The 21816-nt window shown below is 41.1% G+C and overlaps 1 protein-coding gene across 9 annotated transcripts in view; it reads right to left on the bottom strand.

Annotated features, from left to right (window-relative positions):
• Window positions 1-21816, bottom strand: part of ST7 (suppression of tumorigenicity 7) — a 283140-nt gene that overhangs the window by 108161 nt on the left and 153163 nt on the right. For all 9 annotated transcript variants that reach the window (XM_032483629.1, XM_032483637.1, XM_032483634.1 and 6 more), the window contains one exon: window positions 3076-3190. In XM_032483629.1, coding sequence (XP_032339520.1) covers window positions 3076-3190 — 115 coding nt within the window. The remainder of the gene's footprint in view (window positions 1-3075; window positions 3191-21816) is intronic.

The raw sequence follows: 21816 nt of genomic DNA on the forward strand, positions 1-21816 counted from the left end.
CCTGGGCTCTTCATTGAGCAAGTTACTTAACGTCTCTCTGTACCAGTTACTACAGCTATAAGATGGGGCTAAGAGTGTCCACCTCACATGCTTGTACTGAAAGTAAATGAGCTCATCCACGTAGAGCTAAGAACCTGGTCTGACCCTGACTCATTACAAGAACTCAATGCTAGCTGCCGCTGCTGCTGAATTTTTAGTTATTGTGTGAAGGACCTTCCAAAACTAGGACCAACCCCTGGGTAAAAATTGCCCACCTAGAATGTTGGTTAACATATTAAAAATTAGAAGATCATGAAAACTCCTGAGGATAGCAAGACAGCATTTCAGACTAATGGCTGAAATTATATAAGCTCAGAAGTTATCTCAAGGGAAAAATCAAACTCAGACTGCAGTTTACAAGGAGGTGTGACCAATTAACTGGTAATCCTACTAAGAATCCAGGGTTTCCAAAGCCATCACTGTAAAAGGACTTTGTGACTGTCACTTTTAGAAGTCAAAGCAAAAAAAAAAAAAAAAAAAAAAAGAAGACTGAGGCAAAGGGAATACATGTTGCCTTCTTCCTTTCCTCAGAACATGTTGGGTCTTTTCCCACGTGCTTTGCCATATTTCTAAATCCTTTTTGCAAAGGTCAGAAAAGCAGCACTAATCCCACTGTGTCACTTCCCAACACACTACTTAAAAAATTCATCCACCTAGCAAACGTAATAAAGAAGGATTGCTGTACCCATAAACCATCCAAGAAACAGCTACCCAACCAGAGCATTCCAATTTGCAAAGATAACATAGAATTCTGCTGCTCTGGGTGTGGCTCTATGGAGAGGGATGGAGAGGCTGGGATTCAAAGTGCTGTCTCCAGAATCTCATGGATTAGAGTAACGACATCTGAACCAGGGTGAAGAACAGGGCGCCCCAATTGCTGTCTGTACTCCAGGCCCTCAAAGCACCCACTTCCTTGCGTAGGGCCAGAAAGTGGGACAAGAACCGGGTCGAAGTCCTTTCAGTCTCCAGGAAAAGCAGCAAGGATGAACTTGAAAAAGCCCACTTTTTGGTCCTGGGTGAGGAATAAGTCATGTTTTTAATAGTCTTGTGTGGTTGCAATTCACTCCTCAAGAACAGTAACTTCACCAGCCACTTCATTATATTTCTACTGTAAATGACACAGGCCTAAGCCAAGTCTGCACCAAAACAGAATTCAGCTGGGGTTAGGTCATCTGCAGTCTATTGACAACTGCTGAATTCAAAACCCCTAACGAGGCATCTCAGCAACAGTATGTGTGTCCTGCCACTAATGAGGCTCTTTTTCCATGAATAATGAATAAGAACATCATCTCTGTTGCCAGGTACAAACATAAACAAAGCTTAACACAAGGGCCTTGGTATGGTGAGTTTGTCCATTTGCAACAAAGGAATTTTGCAAAGTGAGAGCCAAGTTTTAGTGGAGGGTGGGACAGGCTGTTGTAACAAATAATGTGAACATATGTTATCAGAATCTAATAAATCAGCTTTTGGTTGTTGTGGAACAGAGGCTGTGCAACGGGATAGAGAGAGACGACAGAAAGCTCCAAATGAGTTCATTTCTTTATTTTACAATCAGTCTTGTAACGCATAGCTGATGATTTCTGTAATGAACTGAGATCTTCATGAAAGGAGCCTTAGGAGATTTGAAATCCCAAAGGCTCTGTTGGTTAAATCTTTTCTTAAGCCTTGATGTATCAGGTTGAGTGCAGGTCGGCACTGGGGATGAGAACACAGCGGCCTTGCTATGACACTGATGGCTATGGGGTGGCACCTGGAAAAGCGCGTGGCCACCTGAACCCATGTGCTGGGTTCCTTCAGTACCAAAAGCCCCTCCAAGGATGAGCATTTTGCCTCTAAGGTAGTCTCCTGGCTTAGACTCCCAAGGTCAGCCCAACAGTGAGATTCCAGCATATAAACAGAGAACAAAAGTGAGCTGACATGAAGGCCAAACAGTCTTTATTCTGTTTACTATAAAATACATCACAAATACTTTTCTCTTTCTAAAATCACATCCATACTAGGTAGCATGTATCTTGTTACATAGGGTGCTCATGTTTGCACAGGCCAAGTGATTCCATCGCTGGCTGAAGGCTTTCAGTTTCCATCAGTTCGAGAAAGAATTAACAACAAAACAAAATGAAAACAGTCTCACCATGATGCCTCAATTCCTCCAACTGTAGAGGGTAACAACTCTAACCTATTTCAGAGATTCCTTATGAAGAACTGTATGTGAAAAATAAGACTCAAATACTAGAGTTTGCTCTGTATAAATTCCTGGAAATTTTGACCTGAATAATTCCTTAAACGCACTGAAGACGCTTACTTAAGAAAGAATATTTTCTAAAGCAATAAATGATCATGTGATATGAGTAATCACTCCCTAACATCCATTTTATAAGCAAATATATTTATTTTAGGGGAAGAGTTGATGAAATACGGCAGAAGAGTATGAAATTCTGCAGAGATTCCAGTAGCTAGGTCATGGTAGGTAATTATGCAGAAAATTTTTCCACAATTAATCAAATAGTGAATTCAGGCAATGGCAATATGAGCAGAAGAGTTTTCAAATATCTAGGATGTGTCTGCTGGTTTTTCTGGTTTATTAGGAACAAGCAGAGTGGAATAAGCTTTACTTATTTACCGGTGGGTAAGAAACTAGAATGGCAAAGGGGCTGCAAAGCCTCTCGTGTGAAGAAACGGGGGTTATTCTGCTAACGAGGAGAAGACCTGGGATGAAGGGGACACGGTTTTATCTTAAGGTACTGAGCCGTCACGAGGTTTGCAGCAGGAGCTACCAGCTGTTCTGTACTGTTTCAGAGGATCACCATGACCGACAGGCAGTGGTCACAGTCAAGCGACGTGGGGTCAGAGCAGGAGCTTGAACAGTCAGAGCTGTCTCAACAGGGTCTGTGCTGCCTGCAGAGGTTCTGAGTGATTCCTGACCACAGAAATCAGGTGGAAATGCTGTGCTCTTTGAAATGGTATTTCCGACCTGATCACTGAAATACATCAGGGAGAGAGGAACACTCAAGTGGGTAAAAATACCCAAGGACTTACCGTCATACTTTGCTAAGACTGCCTGAACATCAGCATATGCTTGCAGTTCCAGGAGGGCTTCTAAAAGGTTTTCATGGATGTTGAACATGCTCAGGAGGGGGAACTCCTTCATTAACTAGGAAAGAAGAAACCAAGGAATAATTAATATATGTTTTTTATTTTTTAAGTATAACGAATACTAAACTATAATATATTTATTTATTATAAAAGTATAATATAATTTTAGAAGTATAATTAATACTGAATTACAAGCATTCACATCAATTATTATGCTGTAAAGCATTAAATGCTTAAATTTTTTCCTGCTACTTTGGAAAAATGGTAACTTTGAATTTGTGAGAACCTAAGGTAGGAGAAAATCCAACAGTGAGGAGTTTTCCTGAACATTGAGGGAGATGCTTAGAGGTAGTGCTCAATGATGTTAAACTGCCTTAAAGGCCAAATAAGGTGAAGATTGAAAACTATCTCATAGGTGTTAATAGTTTGCAGTTTAGATGGAAGCCAGAGAGTAGAACGGTAAGCGAAAGGCACTACTCTTTTGAGCAGTCTGGAGACAAAGTTAAGGAGAAAAAGTAGGAAAAAAACTAGAAGGTGATATGGTTTTGTGAAAATCGGCAGGTAGTGACAGGGAACGGTAGTGAAAGAAGAGATATTCAGGAGTTCCTGCCTGGTAGTCTCAATAAAACAGGAGTCAAGATTATTTTCTGAGACTGAGGGACTAGGTGGAGGGAGGAAGCAGGAAGGCACGGGTGAAAGTGTAGAACAATCGAGGATGGCAAAGGTCTTGGGGGCCTAACAGAAACGGAGACCATGAATTTACAAAGGCTACAATGGGCATGGTTGTCAAGTTTCAGCTGACAGTGCTCAGCAACCCAGGTACAGGGGCAAAGATGTCAAATGATGAGGCTGAGCCTGGGAAGACTGAATTAGATTCAGTAAAAAGTCAAAGAGCAAGAGAGCTGGCTCAAATGGTGAAAGGATTAAAGGAATGGCCTCAAGGTTCTAGACAGCATAGGCAGGAAGAGAGGTCCAAAAGGAGTTAAAAGATATAATATTGAACCTCACTGGAAAGCAAACAGCAAGAAGAAAGGACCAAGAATTTCAGAATAAAATATTATTTTTGAGAAAGGTATATCTCACCTTAAGGAAAAAAACCACCAGGCTCTTTATAAAGCAAAATCACACACACACACACACACACACACACACACACACACACGCACGCACGCACACACACGTATTTATATGTATGTGTATGTATGTTTTGATGTATATGCATATATCCTCTACCTAATCTCCTAAATGGATTACTTTTCTATTATAACACAAAGACCTATAAAAAAAAAGTGATACCTCTTTTTTGATGTCAACATCTTTAAAGTGATTATACTGAAATAATATTCAAAAAACAGGCTAATTTACTGTTTAAGAAACCAGTGTATATACTACATTGACATCCATTTCTTCCAAGTTAGAAACATTTGCATATTTTTTAAGCCAAGAATCATTTAGTATATCTCTAAAAGTAAATAATTTTCTGCAGCTCCAAAGCATCATATTACCAACAAATAACACCTATCAAAAAGATTATGAGTTCAATAAGCCTGACTGAACCCCCTAGAGAAAGCCTGCAGTATTTTCATTGCTAGTAAAGGAAGTGAACAAGACTGTATCACACATTGTTGATGTTCTGCAACCAATAAAAGTATTTCTTGTTCTGGTTCACTTTGATTCTGGTCGACATCACCTTTTGATTTTTTTCCTCTTTCTAATTAGAGCTTGTTAGAATTAAATCTCTCTGTCAATCAGCATTTGGCAACACAATAAAGACATTCTCTAAACTGTAACATTTAAACATTTACCATTTTTGACCAATGCTTCAGGTAAAGGTCAGACTTCAAGGACACAAGTCCTATTCTGTAATTTAAAAACTATAATTCCAAATATTACTGGGCTGAAGCTTAAAAACTGAGAGGGAAGTCTAATTAAAATCCAAAGAGACTATGAGCAAACATGGAGGTCTCGGCTTGTTTAAACAGAACTTGAAGTAAGATGCTAGGAGTTTGGGCAGCAATGCTTTCACTGGGAACTTGGACAGAATATATACCATTTCCAAAAAATAACCACCAGTGAAAGGATTTTAAACATGGCAAATAACAAATGTTGGAGAGGTAATCGAAGTCATACGACAATTTGGAAATCTAGCTTTGCCTCTTTAATGTAAACAAGAAGAATAAGTGAGCCTTGCGCTGCCCCGTCTCACTCAAGCTGTCACCTGGCCCTCTCCAGCTCTTCACAACAAGCTCTCCTAGAAAAACGGTGTGAGCACGCTACTCCCTCGGCTCCCTTTACTCCTCAACACAAGCCACGATCTGGCTTCCAGCCCCACAATTCCTCTGAATCTGCTCATCCCACATTTACAGGTGACTGAAATTGCTCCTGTGGACGCCCTCCAGTGCTCTTCTTGCTTGACCTCTGCAACATTTGACAGTTTGATGACTTTTTCCTTGAAACCCTGTCTCTCTTGGCTTCCTCAACACCATTCTCTTCTGGTTTTCTTCATACTTATCTCCTAGCTCCTTCTCTAGTTTCCCTCTTGTCTGCTACTTAGGTAAGTGGTCTCCCTGGTTATGTCCCAAGTACTCCCTGCATAAACACCCTGATCTCCAGGACAACTTTTGTGTCCAGGGTCTCAACACCACCATCTTTGTGGGGATGGCTTCCACATCCTGCTCTGACCTCTCTCCTATGCCATTACATCAATATATAAACTCTCTCTCTGACAGTTTTACCTCATACATCTAATACCGGGTTTATAAATTTCTCCTCCCCAAGCCAACCCTTCAACCCTGTTCTTCCGCCATGGTATTTCCTATCTTGGAAAAGAGAACTATTAACCCCTACTAACCTCTTCGCCCCACTCACTATAGCCACTTTAGAGGTCCCCAAACCCCTGAATTAATATGTAAAAAATGCTGGTAGCTTTCATCAAGTTCGAAGAAAGCTCTGTCATGCAAACAATCAACCAATATAAAACATGCAAACACCTCATGAATCATTAACCATTTCTTCTTTTCTCTGACCTTGCTGCCAATAACTTAGTTTACGCCCTCACACACGCCTAAACTGCTCCAATAGCATCCTTCCGGATCACCTTTTCCAACCCACCCTTCACATTGCTGTCATAACGGCTTTTCAAATAAACACACCTGAGTCCAGAGTGACCCTGTTTAAAGGCAACTGCTAATGTGGCTGGACCTACCCCAAGGGAAGAGGCAGATGTGAATATAAATTTACCAACAAGCATGTTTATCAAAACATTATCTATAATAATGAAAAATGCAAGCAACATAAAAAATTTTAACCCATTATAAGGCATTTAAGTGTAAGATAGAGTCGTCTTTGGGGCCATGCTACGTAGTCATTAGTAGCTAAATTCGCAAGTAACTGTTAATGGCATGGTCTGGGAAATGCTGACACACATTACATTAGAAAAAGCAAAATACAAACCATATTTTACAAATAAGATCATGCTTTTCTTCTATATCTATGCATAAAAACATACTTGGTTAGAAATATACCAAAATGTTTTAACGGTGGTTTTTCTGGTTAGTGAGGTGACTTTTATTTCCTCCTTCATATTTGCCATAAGTTTTAATATTTTTAAAGGGGTATATTTATATTGTATAAATGAGGGAGGAAAAACTATTTTTAAGAATATTGGTTTCTCATCAAATTCAGGATATAAAATCCTCAGCATGGCAAACACAGCCCCTCATGACCAATGTCTGTCTGTCTACTGGGTCAGCCTCACTCCTAGCCAATCACTATACACACACCACATCTCGCTACAGAATGGCTTTCAGATCTTTAAACAGGCCACATTCACTCGTGTTTTTATCTCCATGTTTCCACCCCCGGGTGGTCTCCCTTCAGCCTCATGGGTCAATCAAGTCAGTTCCTCAACTTCCAGGAAACCTTACCTGCCTGCCCCCTGACTCCTGACCTCTTATGCTCCACCTGCCAGGTTAAGGACTCCTACCCCAAACTTCCAGAATCCTCACCCACAGAGGTCTACTGGTCCATCTTCCCCATGAGCCTGGGAAGAGTGTGAGAGCAGAAACTCTGTCTTATTACTAGGTTTTTGGAAACTGACCTATCATAGGTGCTCAACACATATTTGATGAACGGACTGCTTTTCAAAGGTTTTTAAAAGTAATCTGCATTGGGTGAGCACTGGGGGTACATATCATATGTGTGCTGCCACAGGTCTACTTCAGGCTTTTGGATCATATATCCCTGAACCTACTCCTCTACCATTTAAAATCTTCCAGTGACTTTTCATTATCTACATCTTGGAAAAAGTATAACTAGAACCCATAAGCTTTGACTCAATGTAAGGAAGAACTTTCTTATACTTAGAGCTGTCTGAAAATGGAATAGGTGGTCGACAGAAGTCTCCACCACTGGGACTGTTCAGAGAGAGAGAGGCCAGTCACTGGACAGAAATGCTCAAGAAAAGATCCTCTAATTCTAAGGAAAATGCCCCAGCTCTTCAGCATAACTTTCAGACCCTCCCTGAGCTCCACGGGGCCTCCGGATGCCTCTTGCCTCCCCTGTCTTCTGCAGGATTAAACTCTAGCCTTGTCAAATCAGACCATTATACACCATTCTCAGAATTCTTTCTACAGTTACTAGCCACTGTGTTTTTGCTCAAACTGTTCTCACCACCTGGAATACCTTTTTCCTTCATTTACAAGGCAGCCTGTCAAAATCACCCCACCCTCCAAAGCCCAGATCAAATGCCACCTCCTAAAGTCACAGCATCATAGGAAGTGAGAGCCAGAAGAGCCCACGGAGATTATTCAGACACCCTCCTCAGTTTACAGACAGTCCCCTCCCACCTCCACCCCACCAAAAAACAATGAAGGCTGCAAATTGAAGTGATTCGGCCAAGTTAGTGCTGGGGCTATGATTCAAACCCAGTCATCAGTACTGATTCCAAATGTCAACACATCAGAACCCCGTCTCTGGCCTGCCAAGTCTGGAAGAACTAAACCATTTTGCTTCTGCTTCTCTGCTTCAACACTTACGTATCTTCTTGGTATTGTGTTTGTATGAATACATGAAGACAGCTGTACTACAGAGGAAAGGGCCCTCTATGGTTGGGATTATTCCTGAATTTAAACCTCACTTCTACCACTTACAACCAGTGTGACTGTGTACAAATCACATAACTTCTCTGAGTCTTGGTTTTCTTATCTCTTGGGTCTCAGTTCATATGGCATCTCCCCAGACTCTCTCCATCACCTATCTAATGTCATCACCTCAACACACATCACCATCTTCTATTGCTTTGATCACATTCTGAAGTCATTTTACTTATTTATTTATTTATGTGGCTGAATATTAGATAAGTTAAAAAAGCAAAACAGTGAACAGAGTGATGATAGGTAATACCATAATTTCAGGGGTCAGCAAATGTTTTTCTGTAAAGAGCCAGAGAGTAAATAGTTTGGGCTCTGTGAGCCAGATGGTCTCTGTGGTGACTACTCAATGCTGACATTACAGTATGAAAGCAGCCATGGACAGTGCATAAATGAATGAGTGAGGCTAGGTTCCAATAAAAGTCAACTTACAAAAACAGGCAGGAAACCAGATTTGGCCCGTAGATCTTAAATTGAGAACCCTTGGTTAACAGTGATAAACTTCAAAAAAAAATAAATAAAAGGTCTTCATAAAATGGGTCTCATAGTGGTACTACATTTGAAAAACAGAGCATCTCTTCCACACAGCTGGTTTGGCAGACTGCAGTAAAATGGGAAAAGACCTACACAACCCCTTCCAGCTCTGTTCCCTGGGGACAATTCACACCTTTCTGATGAGCCATGTATTGGGATATTCACACAGGATGAGGCGCACTGTCACAAAGAGTAGGATGGATAGATCAAACGGGGTATACTCATGGCAGATGCTATTCACTGGGCAAAAGGAATGAGTTAAGCTTAATATATCTTAATGACAGCAAACATCAAGTAGTTTTGAGTTCTCTAAAAGTACTCTGGGAAATATACTGTAGAGTATGCCATTTAATTAAAAATTTTAATGCACACAAAACAGTTCCACATATTGTTTATGAGTATATATTATAAAAATGTGTGAAAGCAAAACTTAAAAAACAAAGTTACTGGTGCCTCAGGGGAGGTCAATGGTGTGAGTGGTGGTCACATGGGGGCTACAGCTTTGTATTGATTTGTGATAAAAACTTTTAGTTATTAAGGGGGGAGGGTATAGCTCAGTGGTAGGGTGCATGCCTAGCATGCATGAGGTCCTAGGTTCAATCCCCAGTATCCCCAGTAAAAAATAAATAAATAAACCTGATTATCTTTCCCCAACAGAAAAAAAAAGTTTATAAAAAACTTTTAATTATTATTTTATTACTATTTATTATGACATAATTAATTCTGGGTGGTGAGAGCCTATTTTAATATATTAGTGATTTTTTATATATGTTTAAATTTGCCTCCTCAAACACAGGAAGCTCATTACCTGTACTTTTCACTTGTAATTCCTCAAGTCATGAAGAGTTCAGTTTTCATCATTTAGACTTTAATTTGTTTTCCTATTTTCTAACTGCCTTTTGAAGCAAAATTATTTCTTTCCATTGGGGGTTTGACTCTGTAGCTCCTTAAAGTATTGCTAGCATCTAAGAAAAGGTCAATGTCTGCGTAAGCAACATTTAGAGAACTTCCTCAAAAAAATAATTTGATTTAATAGACTTTAATATACTGCACTTGAATTCTATAATGATGACAAGATATTAATTGCCAGTCTCAGATGAACCACATCTTAGAGTCCCACTTCTTAACTTTCTTCCGTCTGAGTTCCAGAGAGTAGGCCCACCGACAGACGTGGTGTGAGGAATTATAAGAATTATTATTTTTACCCTGAAAGGTGCTTCACAGTTCTATCGACTCTAAGTTCCTTCCCTCTCTAACCCTTAGTGTTGGGATTGGGGCTGGGCTGGGGGGTGGGATTAGGGTTAGGCTTGGATGAAATTACCTAATACGAAAATTCCTTCTTGCTTTCTCTCCAGAACCACAAAGATTCCCATGACACACTGCTTTCAAAATAAAAGAGAAGGCGTTGGACATGGCTGTGGGGCTGCTGGGAAGGGTTCAACCTGGAAGAGGTGGTACATTACGAAAGTCAAGAGCACTACTGCCTTTGGAATCAGATAGATTCGGGTTCCCACTCAGAGACAGTGGAGTGTCAACACCAGGTGAGCTGATCTTTCTCATCTGCAAGGTAGGATAATACCTAACTCACGGTGCACTCAGACATAATATGGGACTTGATAAATGACACCATTATACTCACATAAGGTTAACACCAGGTTTAGTGCATTTTCAAAGCGCTATTTGTTTGTTTTGCTGTGTGCAACTAAGTTTCCTTTTCGGGTTTAATGGCACAATATAACATATCCCTATTTATTTATTTTAAAATAACGTACAAAAAAATAGCCTGGTGACATAATTAGCCTTTCTACTAAGAAACTAGAATGAAGGTATATGATAAATATAAAGGCCTGTTTTTGATAAGCTAAGTCATTCTAAATAAATCTTTAAATTCACTATCTATCATAGTTTTGTTTATTTATTGCCAGCTATCCTCTCTGTGCTGGTAATTGCTTTCTCCTGGCAGTAAGAAATTTATATGCCCTGCTTTGCCCAAATATTACAGTTCACGTACAATGAAAACACTAACTCTCCTATGATTCCTCTAATACCGAGGGGGAAGAACATGGGATGGGCCAAGGATAGGATTTCAGTTTCAATTTTACATCATCTGGCTATTGTCAGTTCAAGTTTATTTCAATGGAAGAATCTGAGGCACTTCTGAGGTTAACATTTACGAGCTCAAAAAAGGGGGTAAAAAAAAGGAGAGTTAATTCACTGGATTTGAAATACTCTATGGACATAATTTAGAACTCCAGTCTGTATGCTTTTTCTCAGCTGACTTCCAGGTTGAAAACAACAGTTCAAACCTTTCAAGTTTGATTTGTATCTATTTCAACATTTTATTAGTTTAGCTATCCATGCATTGTTCCTTTAGTGAGAAAAGCAATGTGAAAATTCTTACATATTTTAAGGCAGAGGTAATTAAAAGAGATCCTCAGCCAGATTCCTACTGAGGTCAATGCAAGCTTGGCCTAATTAAAGTTTATAGAATCTGGCCTGTATTATATTCAAACAGCAGATACTGTTTTCTTATAGTTGCAAGTTTGACATTTAATCACAGTTTCAAATAAAGGCATAAACAGAAAATAGAAAAGACACTCTGCACTGCATGGTTATTATGGTCATTATTTTGTCAGTGATTTTTACTGACACTAAGGGCCATAAAAGGAAAAAATGAATTGTTTACCAGTGTCCTCAGAGACCCATGAGAGTTCCATTTACACAGACCACCACAAAATGCAGTCCTGAGAGGCTTAAAAACATATGTTAATAAGAAAATGTCATTTTCAGAGCTAATCTAATGGAAAATGTTAAACTGCATTTATTGCAGAGTAACATGACCAATACAAGATATGCATGGACAGTTAGTTAAGTCACCAGTTAACTAGCTCTTCACTGGACTGAGCACATGACGTGAATACATCCATCATTCAGAACTGGAGAGGGAAGTAAAAGCTGTTGGCATGATGGTGAATCATCCAATGACAGCTCTGTAAGAACCCAAAACTCAAAGGGCTGGAAGGTTACCTAAGTAATTATCTACTTCTCTTGTCAAAATTATGCTCAGTTCATTCCAGAGAGGGAAATTTTCCTTAAAGATTTCTAGTAAATGAGACAAGCTTTGCATTAATACAGATCCTAACAAAAATATTTTCAGTATAAAACTTCCTCTTCCATTTGTTCCTCAGTCAGTTAAAGATAAAACAAGCACAGCCCCGGTCAGAACTTAGGAATCTTCCAAGATTCTCTTCTTCAACCTCTACCTTCCTCAGTGACATTGTTTTTTAAACCTTGTTTAAGACATCTAAGAACTTCCCTTTCCAAAACCAAGGATATGAGAGTACCACTGCTTTATCTATGTTACCAGATATATGTAAAAGTTCCCTACTCTGAACTATGGTTAACTGCAGTTTGAAGAACCCCAAGGGTGAAGCTGGAGAAGGGGGCAGGGAAGAAGTCAGCCTCATCCTGTCTTGGGGAAAAGAATGATTTATACCTTCCTCAAAAATGACAGGTAACACTTTGAGTAAGACATTTCTTTATCATCTTAAACTGCTTCAAACAGGGCTGTGCCCTAGCCCGGAGATCACAAGCAAATCTGAACAATTTGATGCACATTCCAAATGGCTTGGAAGCAGGCCCGGTAACAGAAAACAGGACGATAAGCATCCTTCCCTCTGACGACATGGCATTGCTCTCCTGCTCCAGGAGTGGCCTCAACGAGCAGCAAAACATACAGGCCCACAATTACTGTCAGAAAGGACTTTTTAATGCCAAAACCACAATAACTGTTTGGCAGACACCCTTCTACATTCACATGGGTATTGGTAAATAACTCTATTCAGAAGATTAACTCATTTGGTTATCGGGGCACAGTTAAATACTCGCCTGGCAAGCATCTCACAACAGGGTCGTGCTAAAAGTTCACAATGATGGAAGATTCTATTATAGCAGCAGGCAGAAGGTCAGTACTTCAACCTTTGACATTCATCCCCACACTGCTCTGTAATCACTTTGCTTCCAGTATTCCCTTTCCTCCCCAAGCCTTTCCACTCTACCCTCCTGAAACCTGAGTCCATGATAAACAAATTCCCCAGCACACCCATAAGCTACTGACAGAATACAAGCCTGAGTCACTGCTTCGGTTAATCCCCCACACAAAAGTTTTGACTACCAACAGGGCATAAGGCTGGCTTCTCCTAGTCCCCAAAGCACATCCAGACCATCACTGCTCAGCCCTGGGGCAGCAGTTTCTGCTCCTCTGAAGCTCATGTCATAACGCTCCAGCACCTGCCACCATCCTTTGATTGTGTCTTCTACCACGTAAAAGACCCTTTTGGCACCTGGCTCCATATTCCTACTCTTAACCTCAAGCCCTGGCCTCAGTGTGGATGATTACAGTCCACGTAAACATCCCATCCAATATCCTAGACTCAATTGTTTTACTGTCTCCAAGCAAAAGATTGCCCTTCTACTGTACTTAAGTAACCCAAGGTCACAGCCAAATTCCAGACCTTGACATCTAGATGCATCCCACCTAAAACACGCAACTCTCTGAGCAGAATGCACCAATCTCCAGTTCTCTCACACCATTACTCACACAGAACTTCCTATTTAATTTTACTAAGACCACCAGTGCCTTATCCTGTCCACTTATTTTTTTGTGTGTGTCCTTATCTTTCTCAGGCCACTTCCATTACTCTTAATTTTTTTCTTCTCTTAGCTTCCATGGTATCACACACTCCTGCTTTTCCTCCTCTGTTTCCAGGTGTTCCTTCTCAGAAGCCCCTGGATGCTTCTCCCCTACCCAGCCCAAAGCTGCTCAGGCTAAAAACCTGTGGACTCCTAGGTTTTCCTTGATTATACTATTTCTTTCTCTCCAGATCCAATTCATTCAGTGATTCATTTCCCAATTAGTTATTGAGAGGCTACTATGTGTCAGGCACTGCTATACCGGGACAAGTAGTAAACAGTTAAAAAAAAAATCCTTGCCCTCTTGAAAGTGACATTTTAGTGAAGGGAGAAAAAAATAGGCAGATAAATACAGAGAGAGACTATCAGATGGTGATCCACTCTAAAGAGAGTGAATAAAGCCGGGAGGGGTGGGGGGAGTGCTGGCATGGCAGGCAGGTGCACTTCTCAGCACAGCAGTCAGTGAAGGCAGGCAGGGAAGGTGGGATTGCGAAGGTGGCATTTAAGCACAAACTGAAGTGGGTAAGGAGCTAGTCATGAGACTGGAAGAGGAGAATTCCGGGGAAGGGTTCCAGCAAGTAACGATCCGGAGGTGGCAGTGAGTCTGGCATGTTCAACAAACAGGAAGAAGGCGGGAGCACAGTGAACACAGGGCAGAAATGACAGCTGAGTTATGCAGACATTTCTAGGCCACTTGCAGAGTTTAAATTCAGAATGAGATGGGAGACCACTGGAAGGTTCTAAGCCGAAGAATGACATGGTCTAACCTGTGTTTTAAATGGTCAGTTCTAGCTGCTGTGTGGAGAGTAGCAAGGGGACAAGGGTGGAGGCAGGAGGACCAGCTGGCAGGCTTGTATAATCCCATGTGAGACAGCGATGGTTTAGATCAAGAGGATGGCTGTAGCTATGGTAAGAAGTCGTAGGCTTCTAAAGATATTTTAAAGGTAGCGCAATAGGATTTGCCAGGAGTCAAATCCTGTTGATTCTATGCCCAAATATATCTCAGATCCATCCACTTCTCCACCGCCACCTTCAATTCCAAACCCTCAACAGCTCCTGTCTGGACTACCACTGTAACTGCTTACCTGGACTTCTTTCCACTCTTGCCCGCCATTCTCAACAATGTACCCAGTAATCTTCTAAAATCATCAGTAAGAGCACATCCCTCCTCTGTTTTACACACGATAAGTTTAGCAAAAACTGAACACCCTACTATTTCCTGCACAGCCTGGCATGACGCAGCTCCTGCCTGCCTTTTCCGATTCACCTCATTCCAACCTTCTGTTCACTCACCCAGCCTCTTTTCATTATTGCCAAACTCTTTCCAAGTCTCAGGGTCTCTGCATTACCTCTTCCTCCAGAACGTATTCCCCCAGATCTTTACCTGGCTGGCTCTCTCTCACCTTTCAGGCCTCAGCAATAACGTTACCTCCTGGGGACAACTTCCTGGAGCAACTATCTAAATTAGCCTCTTCCCAGTTACTCTTTATCACAGCAGCCTTTTTGGTTCCTTCATAGCATTTATCACAAACTGTAACTGTCTTTATCATCATGTCCCCTCTCCTCATTATAACTGTTCCAGTAGAGCCCTACTTGTAGTCTGTCTTGTCCACCAGATACTTAATGCCGAGAACCGGGGCTGGCACCTTGTAGGCACTCAATAGATGCTTGTCTCTAGAAAAGACTGAGCCCATCATCCCTCCTTCCCTCCTTCCCTCCCTCCCCTCTCCGACCCAGAGCCCATGGCTAATCTCCTCACCACTCACTTCTTTGACAACCTCTCAAGTTCCTGTCTTCCTTGTCTTTCTATTTCACCCACTCAGCTTCTGATCTCTGGTCAGCCCAGGTGTCTATCAATTCCGCCCCAACATTCAGGCGAAAGGACACAACTGTGAGGTTTGGAGGAACAACTAAAATACAATGATCTCCAACCTCTGCTGGGCCAGGACTGCTTGGAAACCCTTAGTATTAGTATTTCCCTGTGACTTCTCTCCCACATTCCACCTCTCTCTATTTACGTCTAACCCAGCTCCTCCCGATAAACCCTTAGCAGATCTTGTCATCTATCAATCAAGAAAACAAAATCAATAGGCAGGACCCCTTTGATTCTTCTCCCCTGTCCCTCCCCTACAACCCCCACCTGCATCCAGACCCACTTATGTATCCCTGTCAGCCATGCATCAAATCCCTTTTAGTCAATCCTTCCCTCCCTGCTCTGAAATTCATCACTGTGCACCCCTCAGAACCTCGTGCCAGCAACAATCCCCCTCTGTTGTATGTATGTTCAACTTCTGCCTTTCTTCTCAGTCTTTCCCCACCATCATTTGAACATGCTCAAGTTTTCTACTGCTCACGTGTTCCCTTCTAGGTACCATCACTTCTCTTTTCCTTTTATAGATAAGCTTATTGAAAGTGCTGTCTCCAGGAAACACATTACCTCATATTCAGGACACCACGCAACACAATCTATTTTATACCCTTTACATCCCACTAATCTTGCTTTTGCCAAATTACTAACCACTTCTTTGGAGTAAATTGTGAAAAATACTCTCTCCATAATAAATACTTACCAGACACTTGAAGTGTGACAAGTAGTGCACTAAGAATTGTTTAGATCTCATATTCATTTTCCTCTCTTGCTATAGTTTTCATAGCATAACATTCTCCTAGATTTTCTTCCTATTGCACTGGTCACATCTTTTCAAGTCTTCTTCGGGCAAACTATTTTGCACTCTCCTTCAGTCCTCTTTTTAATCCTTGTTTCGTTATTCAGTCTCCCCTATATGATCTCACTCTCATTCATGGTTTTAATCACCTTTCATGCTGATCATTGCCAGGACTTCCTCTAGCCCAGGTGTCTCTCCTGAGCTCAAGGTCTATATATCTCAAACCTACTAGATATTTCCACTTGGATGACCCACAAGTCCTGCAGAACAGCATACCTATAACTGAAATAATTACATCTGTCCTCCCCACCCACCCCCAAACCTAGCTATGTATACTGCAACCTTAATCTCCTTGATGGCACCATTGTCTCCCCAGCTTCCCAAGAAATCAAGAAATCATCTATGACTTCTTGTTCTCTCCCTCACACAACACCTGATGTCCTGAAAGTAAATGAAAGACCCTGAAAATCTTATCCAATCAGTCTCCAACTTCTCTCAACTCTACCTCCTACATCTCTCCCACGGGGCCTAGAATCCACTCAGGGTTGTCCTACCATGACCCATTAAATTAAACCCAGAGCATCTGGATGTGTCTCTCCATTCATTACTGTAGGTTGGAAGGCAAGGTGGAAAAAAGAAACTATACAAGACAGGAGTGACATTTCTCTCTTTTTGAAAGGGACGTATGCTCAGATGCAGCCCCATAAAGTAAACTCTAACTTTTTAGAGAAAGGTCTAAAATATATTTCCCTTCCGGAAATCAGGGATGTATAAGAGCACCAGAGTTATTTATTAACACAGAAACTCCAAGTCCACTCGAGAAGCCATTACATATCTCACATCACTGCGGTAGAAGAACTCGGGCAAAGGACTTACAAACTGAGACAGAAGACCAAACAAACATGTCAGCCTACTCTGCTTCCCACAAACCTATTGAAGTGATGGGAAAGTGGTACCAAAGTAGATAAATCTACACCTGTGATGAAAACAGCAAAGGATGTGGGAAGAATGGCTGGCAGTCACTGACAAGAGATTTTTAACAAGTTTCTCCAAGACAAACTGCAAATGGGCCTTGATTAAACTCAGCAGAGGAAGCGGAGGAAGCTTCAGCTGTTCTTCTGAGAAAAGACCCAGAGAGGCTTCAAATTTGGAGCTGGCAGAAACAAAGAGCAGGAGTGGGCTGTCGGGCAGTAACCATATATGACTAAACATCTGACCACAGAACAGTTGGTATGAACAACCTTCTCATTCCTGAGTTTAATGGAAATGAAATGACTGCCTAATCTATCAAAGAAGTGCTCACGAAAGAAACTGAAGATTTGTTCAGGGTGGAAAAGAGCTTTTAATGTCGGGGTTGTAAGTTCTCAGTCAAGTTCTCTTGTTTTTGCATTTGGTGAGGCATGGTTGAGAAGTGTTTCTGTCTACCCCCCAACCAGGCATCCATTCATCCATCCATCCATTCAACAAAAATTAACTGAATAGCTATCATGTGCCAGGGAACAAGATGAAGTTTCTGCCCGTGTGGAGTTACTTTCTAGTGATGAGGGATACAGTCAATAATTAAGTAAACAAACAAATGAATGAGATAATTTCAAAAGTAAAAGGGCAATAAGAAATAAGACAGTAATATGACTGAGGATGATAGGGGTGTGAGTGTGAGGGTGTGTGTGTGTGTGTGCGCGCGCGCGCGTGTGAGAGAGAGAGAGAGAGAGCAAGAGAGGGATGGAGAGAGAGGGAGAGGAAGGGAGAGGGAGGGAGGGAGAGAGAGGGAGAGGGAGAGAGAGGGAGAGAGAGGGAGAGGGAGAGAGAGGGAGAGGGAGAGAGAGGGAGAGGGAGGGAGGAGAGGGAGAGAGAGGGAGAGGGAGAGAGAGAGAGAGAGAGGGAGAGAGAGAGAGAGGGAGAGAGGGAGAGAAAGGGAGAGAGAGGGAGAGAAGGAGAGGGAGAGGGAGAGGGAGGGAGAGGGAGGGAGAGGGAGGGAGAGGGAGGGAGAGGGAGGGAGAGGGAGGGAGAGGGAGAATGCACACTGCTCTTTCAGCTGGGTGTCACGGAAAGCCCTCTGAATGTGATGTTTCAGCCAAACTTAAATGACAAGAAGGAGCCAGCCATGTGAGGATCTGGAACAGAGTATTCCAGGCAAAGAGAAATATCTGTGTAAAGGCACTAAGAAAGGAACAAGCAAGCCTGGTAGACTCAAAAAGAACCCCAACATGGCTACAGCCGAGCAAGTGAGAAAAACACTACTATGAGCTGAGTCTGGAAGAGTAAGCAGGGAGCAGAGCCTGTAGGGCCTTGCAGGCCACGTACAGCACTTATATTTTATTCTAGATGTAATGGCAAATCATTGAAGGCTTTTAAGCAGGAAAGTGATCAGTTCTGATCTCAGTTTTTAAAAGTTACTTGGTTACTTTCTGCAGAAGGGACTTACAAGGACAACAGCAGAAGCCTGGAGACCAACTGCATAGTACAGATGAAAGACGATGGTGACCTGAATGAGGATCACAGAGTGCAGCTGAGAAGTGAACAAGACTGTGTACACATTTTGGCAGTAGAGCCAACAGGACTTGTACACATTAACTGAATGTGGAAGGTGAAGAAAAGAGAGGAGTCCAGGGTGTTTGGAGCAGAAAAAGAGGTGGTAACAACTTTTGCTGTACCCTAAGCTGTAAAGTTTTTTCTGATGGGAGAGTACAGCAAGATGCCCTACAAGAGCCTGGGCCCAATGAGATTCAGGTCTCAGAAAGTAGTCTTGTGCACCAGTGCACTCTTGAGTCACAAAGGCAGTGTCCACAAGCCTATGGAGAGGGAGAAGGCGATCAGGGTATCTGCTCTTAACAAATAGGACTAACAACTGTCCTGGAAAGAAATATATTCAATGCTTTTGTACTGATTATTTAAAAAGAAACCCAAGAGACCCAAATTGTTGGCCTCCATGGTCATTACACGCACTGCCAGCTTTGCCCGCTTAATGGTTTCTGTTCCTTCCAGCTCAGCTCAGCCAAGATGGCTGTTTGTGGTGATCATCTCTCTGTTCACCCTACGAGTCAACAGCTTCATTGGCTCCTGGTCACAGAAGCAGCCCAGCCACGCCAGGAGAGACTCAGACATCTGTGCTCCCTGCACATCTCACAGAAGGAAAAGCTGCTTACAAATTTCCGTGGTTGCTGTGTGAGCTAGAGAGCTTAGTAGACACAGGCTAAGTTAACTGTGTCATTTGGGAGAAGATACTGATATTGATAAGCTTAATAACTGATCAAGAGACATAAATATGAGTATGGATCATGGTTAGTAGGGACCATGAAAATAATACAGAATTTTTAAATGTTGAAACAGCAGATCCATCCAAGGGTAGAGAAGAATGGAAGAGGGAAAGACAGACAGATACAAAATATGAAAGACAGTAAAAATAACTCTAAACAGACTAATAATGACAATAAACACAAATGGGGAAAAACATACCAACCAAAAGAGTACAAATATGGGCAGAAAAACTGGTAAAAAGACAAAAAGGTTGAGATAATAAACAAAACCAAATCCTAGTTCTTTTGAAAAGATTAATTAATTAAAAAGACTCACTTCTGTCAAGACTAATCAGGAAAAATAAAAGTAAAAAGGGGCAAATAAACAGAATACAAAATGAAAAGGGAGAAAACTACATAGTATTTTTTTATTTTTATGTTTATTTATTAATTTTTTTACTGAAGTATAGGCAGTTTACAGTGTGTTAATTTCTGGTATAAGGCATAGTGTTTCAGTTATGTATGTGTGTGTGTGTATATTCCTCTTCATCTTCTTTTTCATTATAGACTATTACAAGGTATTGAATATAGTTCCCTATGCTACGCAGAAGGACCTTGCTATTTATATATTTTATATATAGTAGTCAGCATCTGCAAAACCCAAACTCCCAACTTATCCCTCTTATACCCCTCTTCCCCTCTCCAGTAACCATAAGTTTGTTTTCTGTGTCTGTGAGTCTGTTTCTGTTTTGTAAATAAGTTCATTTCTATAATTTTTTAGATTCCACATATAAGTGATACTATATGATATTTTTCTTTCTCTTTCTGGCCCACTTCACTTAGGATGACAATCTCCAGGTCCATCCATGTTGCTGCAAATGGCATTATTTTATTCTTTTTTTTTATCACTGAGTAGTATTCCATTACACACACACACACTTCTTTATCCAACTTTCTGTCGATGGACATTAAAGTTGTTTCCAAGTCTTGGCTATTATAAATAGTGCTGCTATGAACACTGGGGTGTATGTATCTTTTTGAATTCAAGTTCCCTCCAAATATATGCCCAGGATTGGGACTGCTAGATCATATGGTAAATCTATTTTCAGTTTTTTGAGGAATCTCCATACTGTTTTCCATAATGGCTGCACCAAACTACATTCCCACCAACAGTGTAGGAGGGTTCCCTTTTCTCCACACCCTTTCCAGTATTTATTGTTCATGGACTTTTGAGTGATGGTCCTTCTGGCTGGTGTGAGTGATACCTCATTGTAGTTTTGATCTGTATTTCTCTAAGAGTTAGCAATATTGAGCATTTTTTTTCATGTTCCTATGGGCATTTGTAGAGACATTTGAAAAATTATGAAATAGCATTATAAACAGCTATATACCATAAATTTTAAATATATATATAAGATATATATATAGTGCTTAAAACAGCCTAGTACTGAGACGTATGGGTGTAGCCATGTATTGCTGATGAGAATTTAAACAATCACAGGCAGCCATTCCGGACAGTGTACTGGCAGGACATGCTGAAATCAAACACTCATGTATCCTAACATCCAGCAGTCCCGCTTCTGGATACATACCCTAATGAAAGCTTCTCACAGATCTGTAAGGATGTTCACTGCAGCACTTCTGTGAGAATGGGAAGTTGGAGGCAATCTGGGGGTCCTCCACTAGGGAAAAGGTTAGGTAAAATAAAGCAAGAGCATAATATGGAATATGATGCAGCAGTTATCAGAAACTGCAAACATATACTAGAGGCATGTGGCATAAAAACGGACAGACTTGGGAAACAGTGTTGTGTGAAAATGGTAAGAAAAAGAAAATCTATAGACATGTAAACTAAATGCACACTGCATTATATATTTTGCAAGATTGTTACAGTCTTGGTCTCTCTACAATCAATTAGGTTTTCTCTTCCTAAGATTTTTTAAATAAGTAGTACTATAATGGGAGCTCCTCAACATCTATATTTTAGAAGAGATTCAATCAAACCCAGAGGTCCCATTATATTTCCTCCATTTAAATAGTTTCCTCACTTCAACAAAGCAAAAATTTACTATGAGCCACAAAAAAGATCAAGAAACCATTACTTATGATAAAAATGAGTATCATATTCTCTCAAATACAGCATGTTCAAAACTGAACTCCACCTTTCCCCAAAAAACCTGTTCCACCTGCAGGTTCCCACATCTTAGCTGATTGGAACTCCTTTCCTTCCAAGACAAAAATCCCTGGAGCCATTCTTGACTTCTCTCTTTTTCACACTGCACATTGATAGATTAGCAAATTCTGTTGATCCTGCTTTCAAAATATATCTAGAATCTGACCACTGCTCACTACCTCCTCCACCCTTCTTAATGGTGGTCTGAGCCACCATGAGCCACCATTGTCTCC

Source organism: Camelus ferus, chromosome 7 (genome assembly GCF_009834535.1).
Source record: "Camelus ferus isolate YT-003-E chromosome 7, BCGSAC_Cfer_1.0, whole genome shotgun sequence".
Taxonomy (NCBI): Eukaryota; Metazoa; Chordata; class Mammalia; order Artiodactyla; family Camelidae; genus Camelus; species Camelus ferus.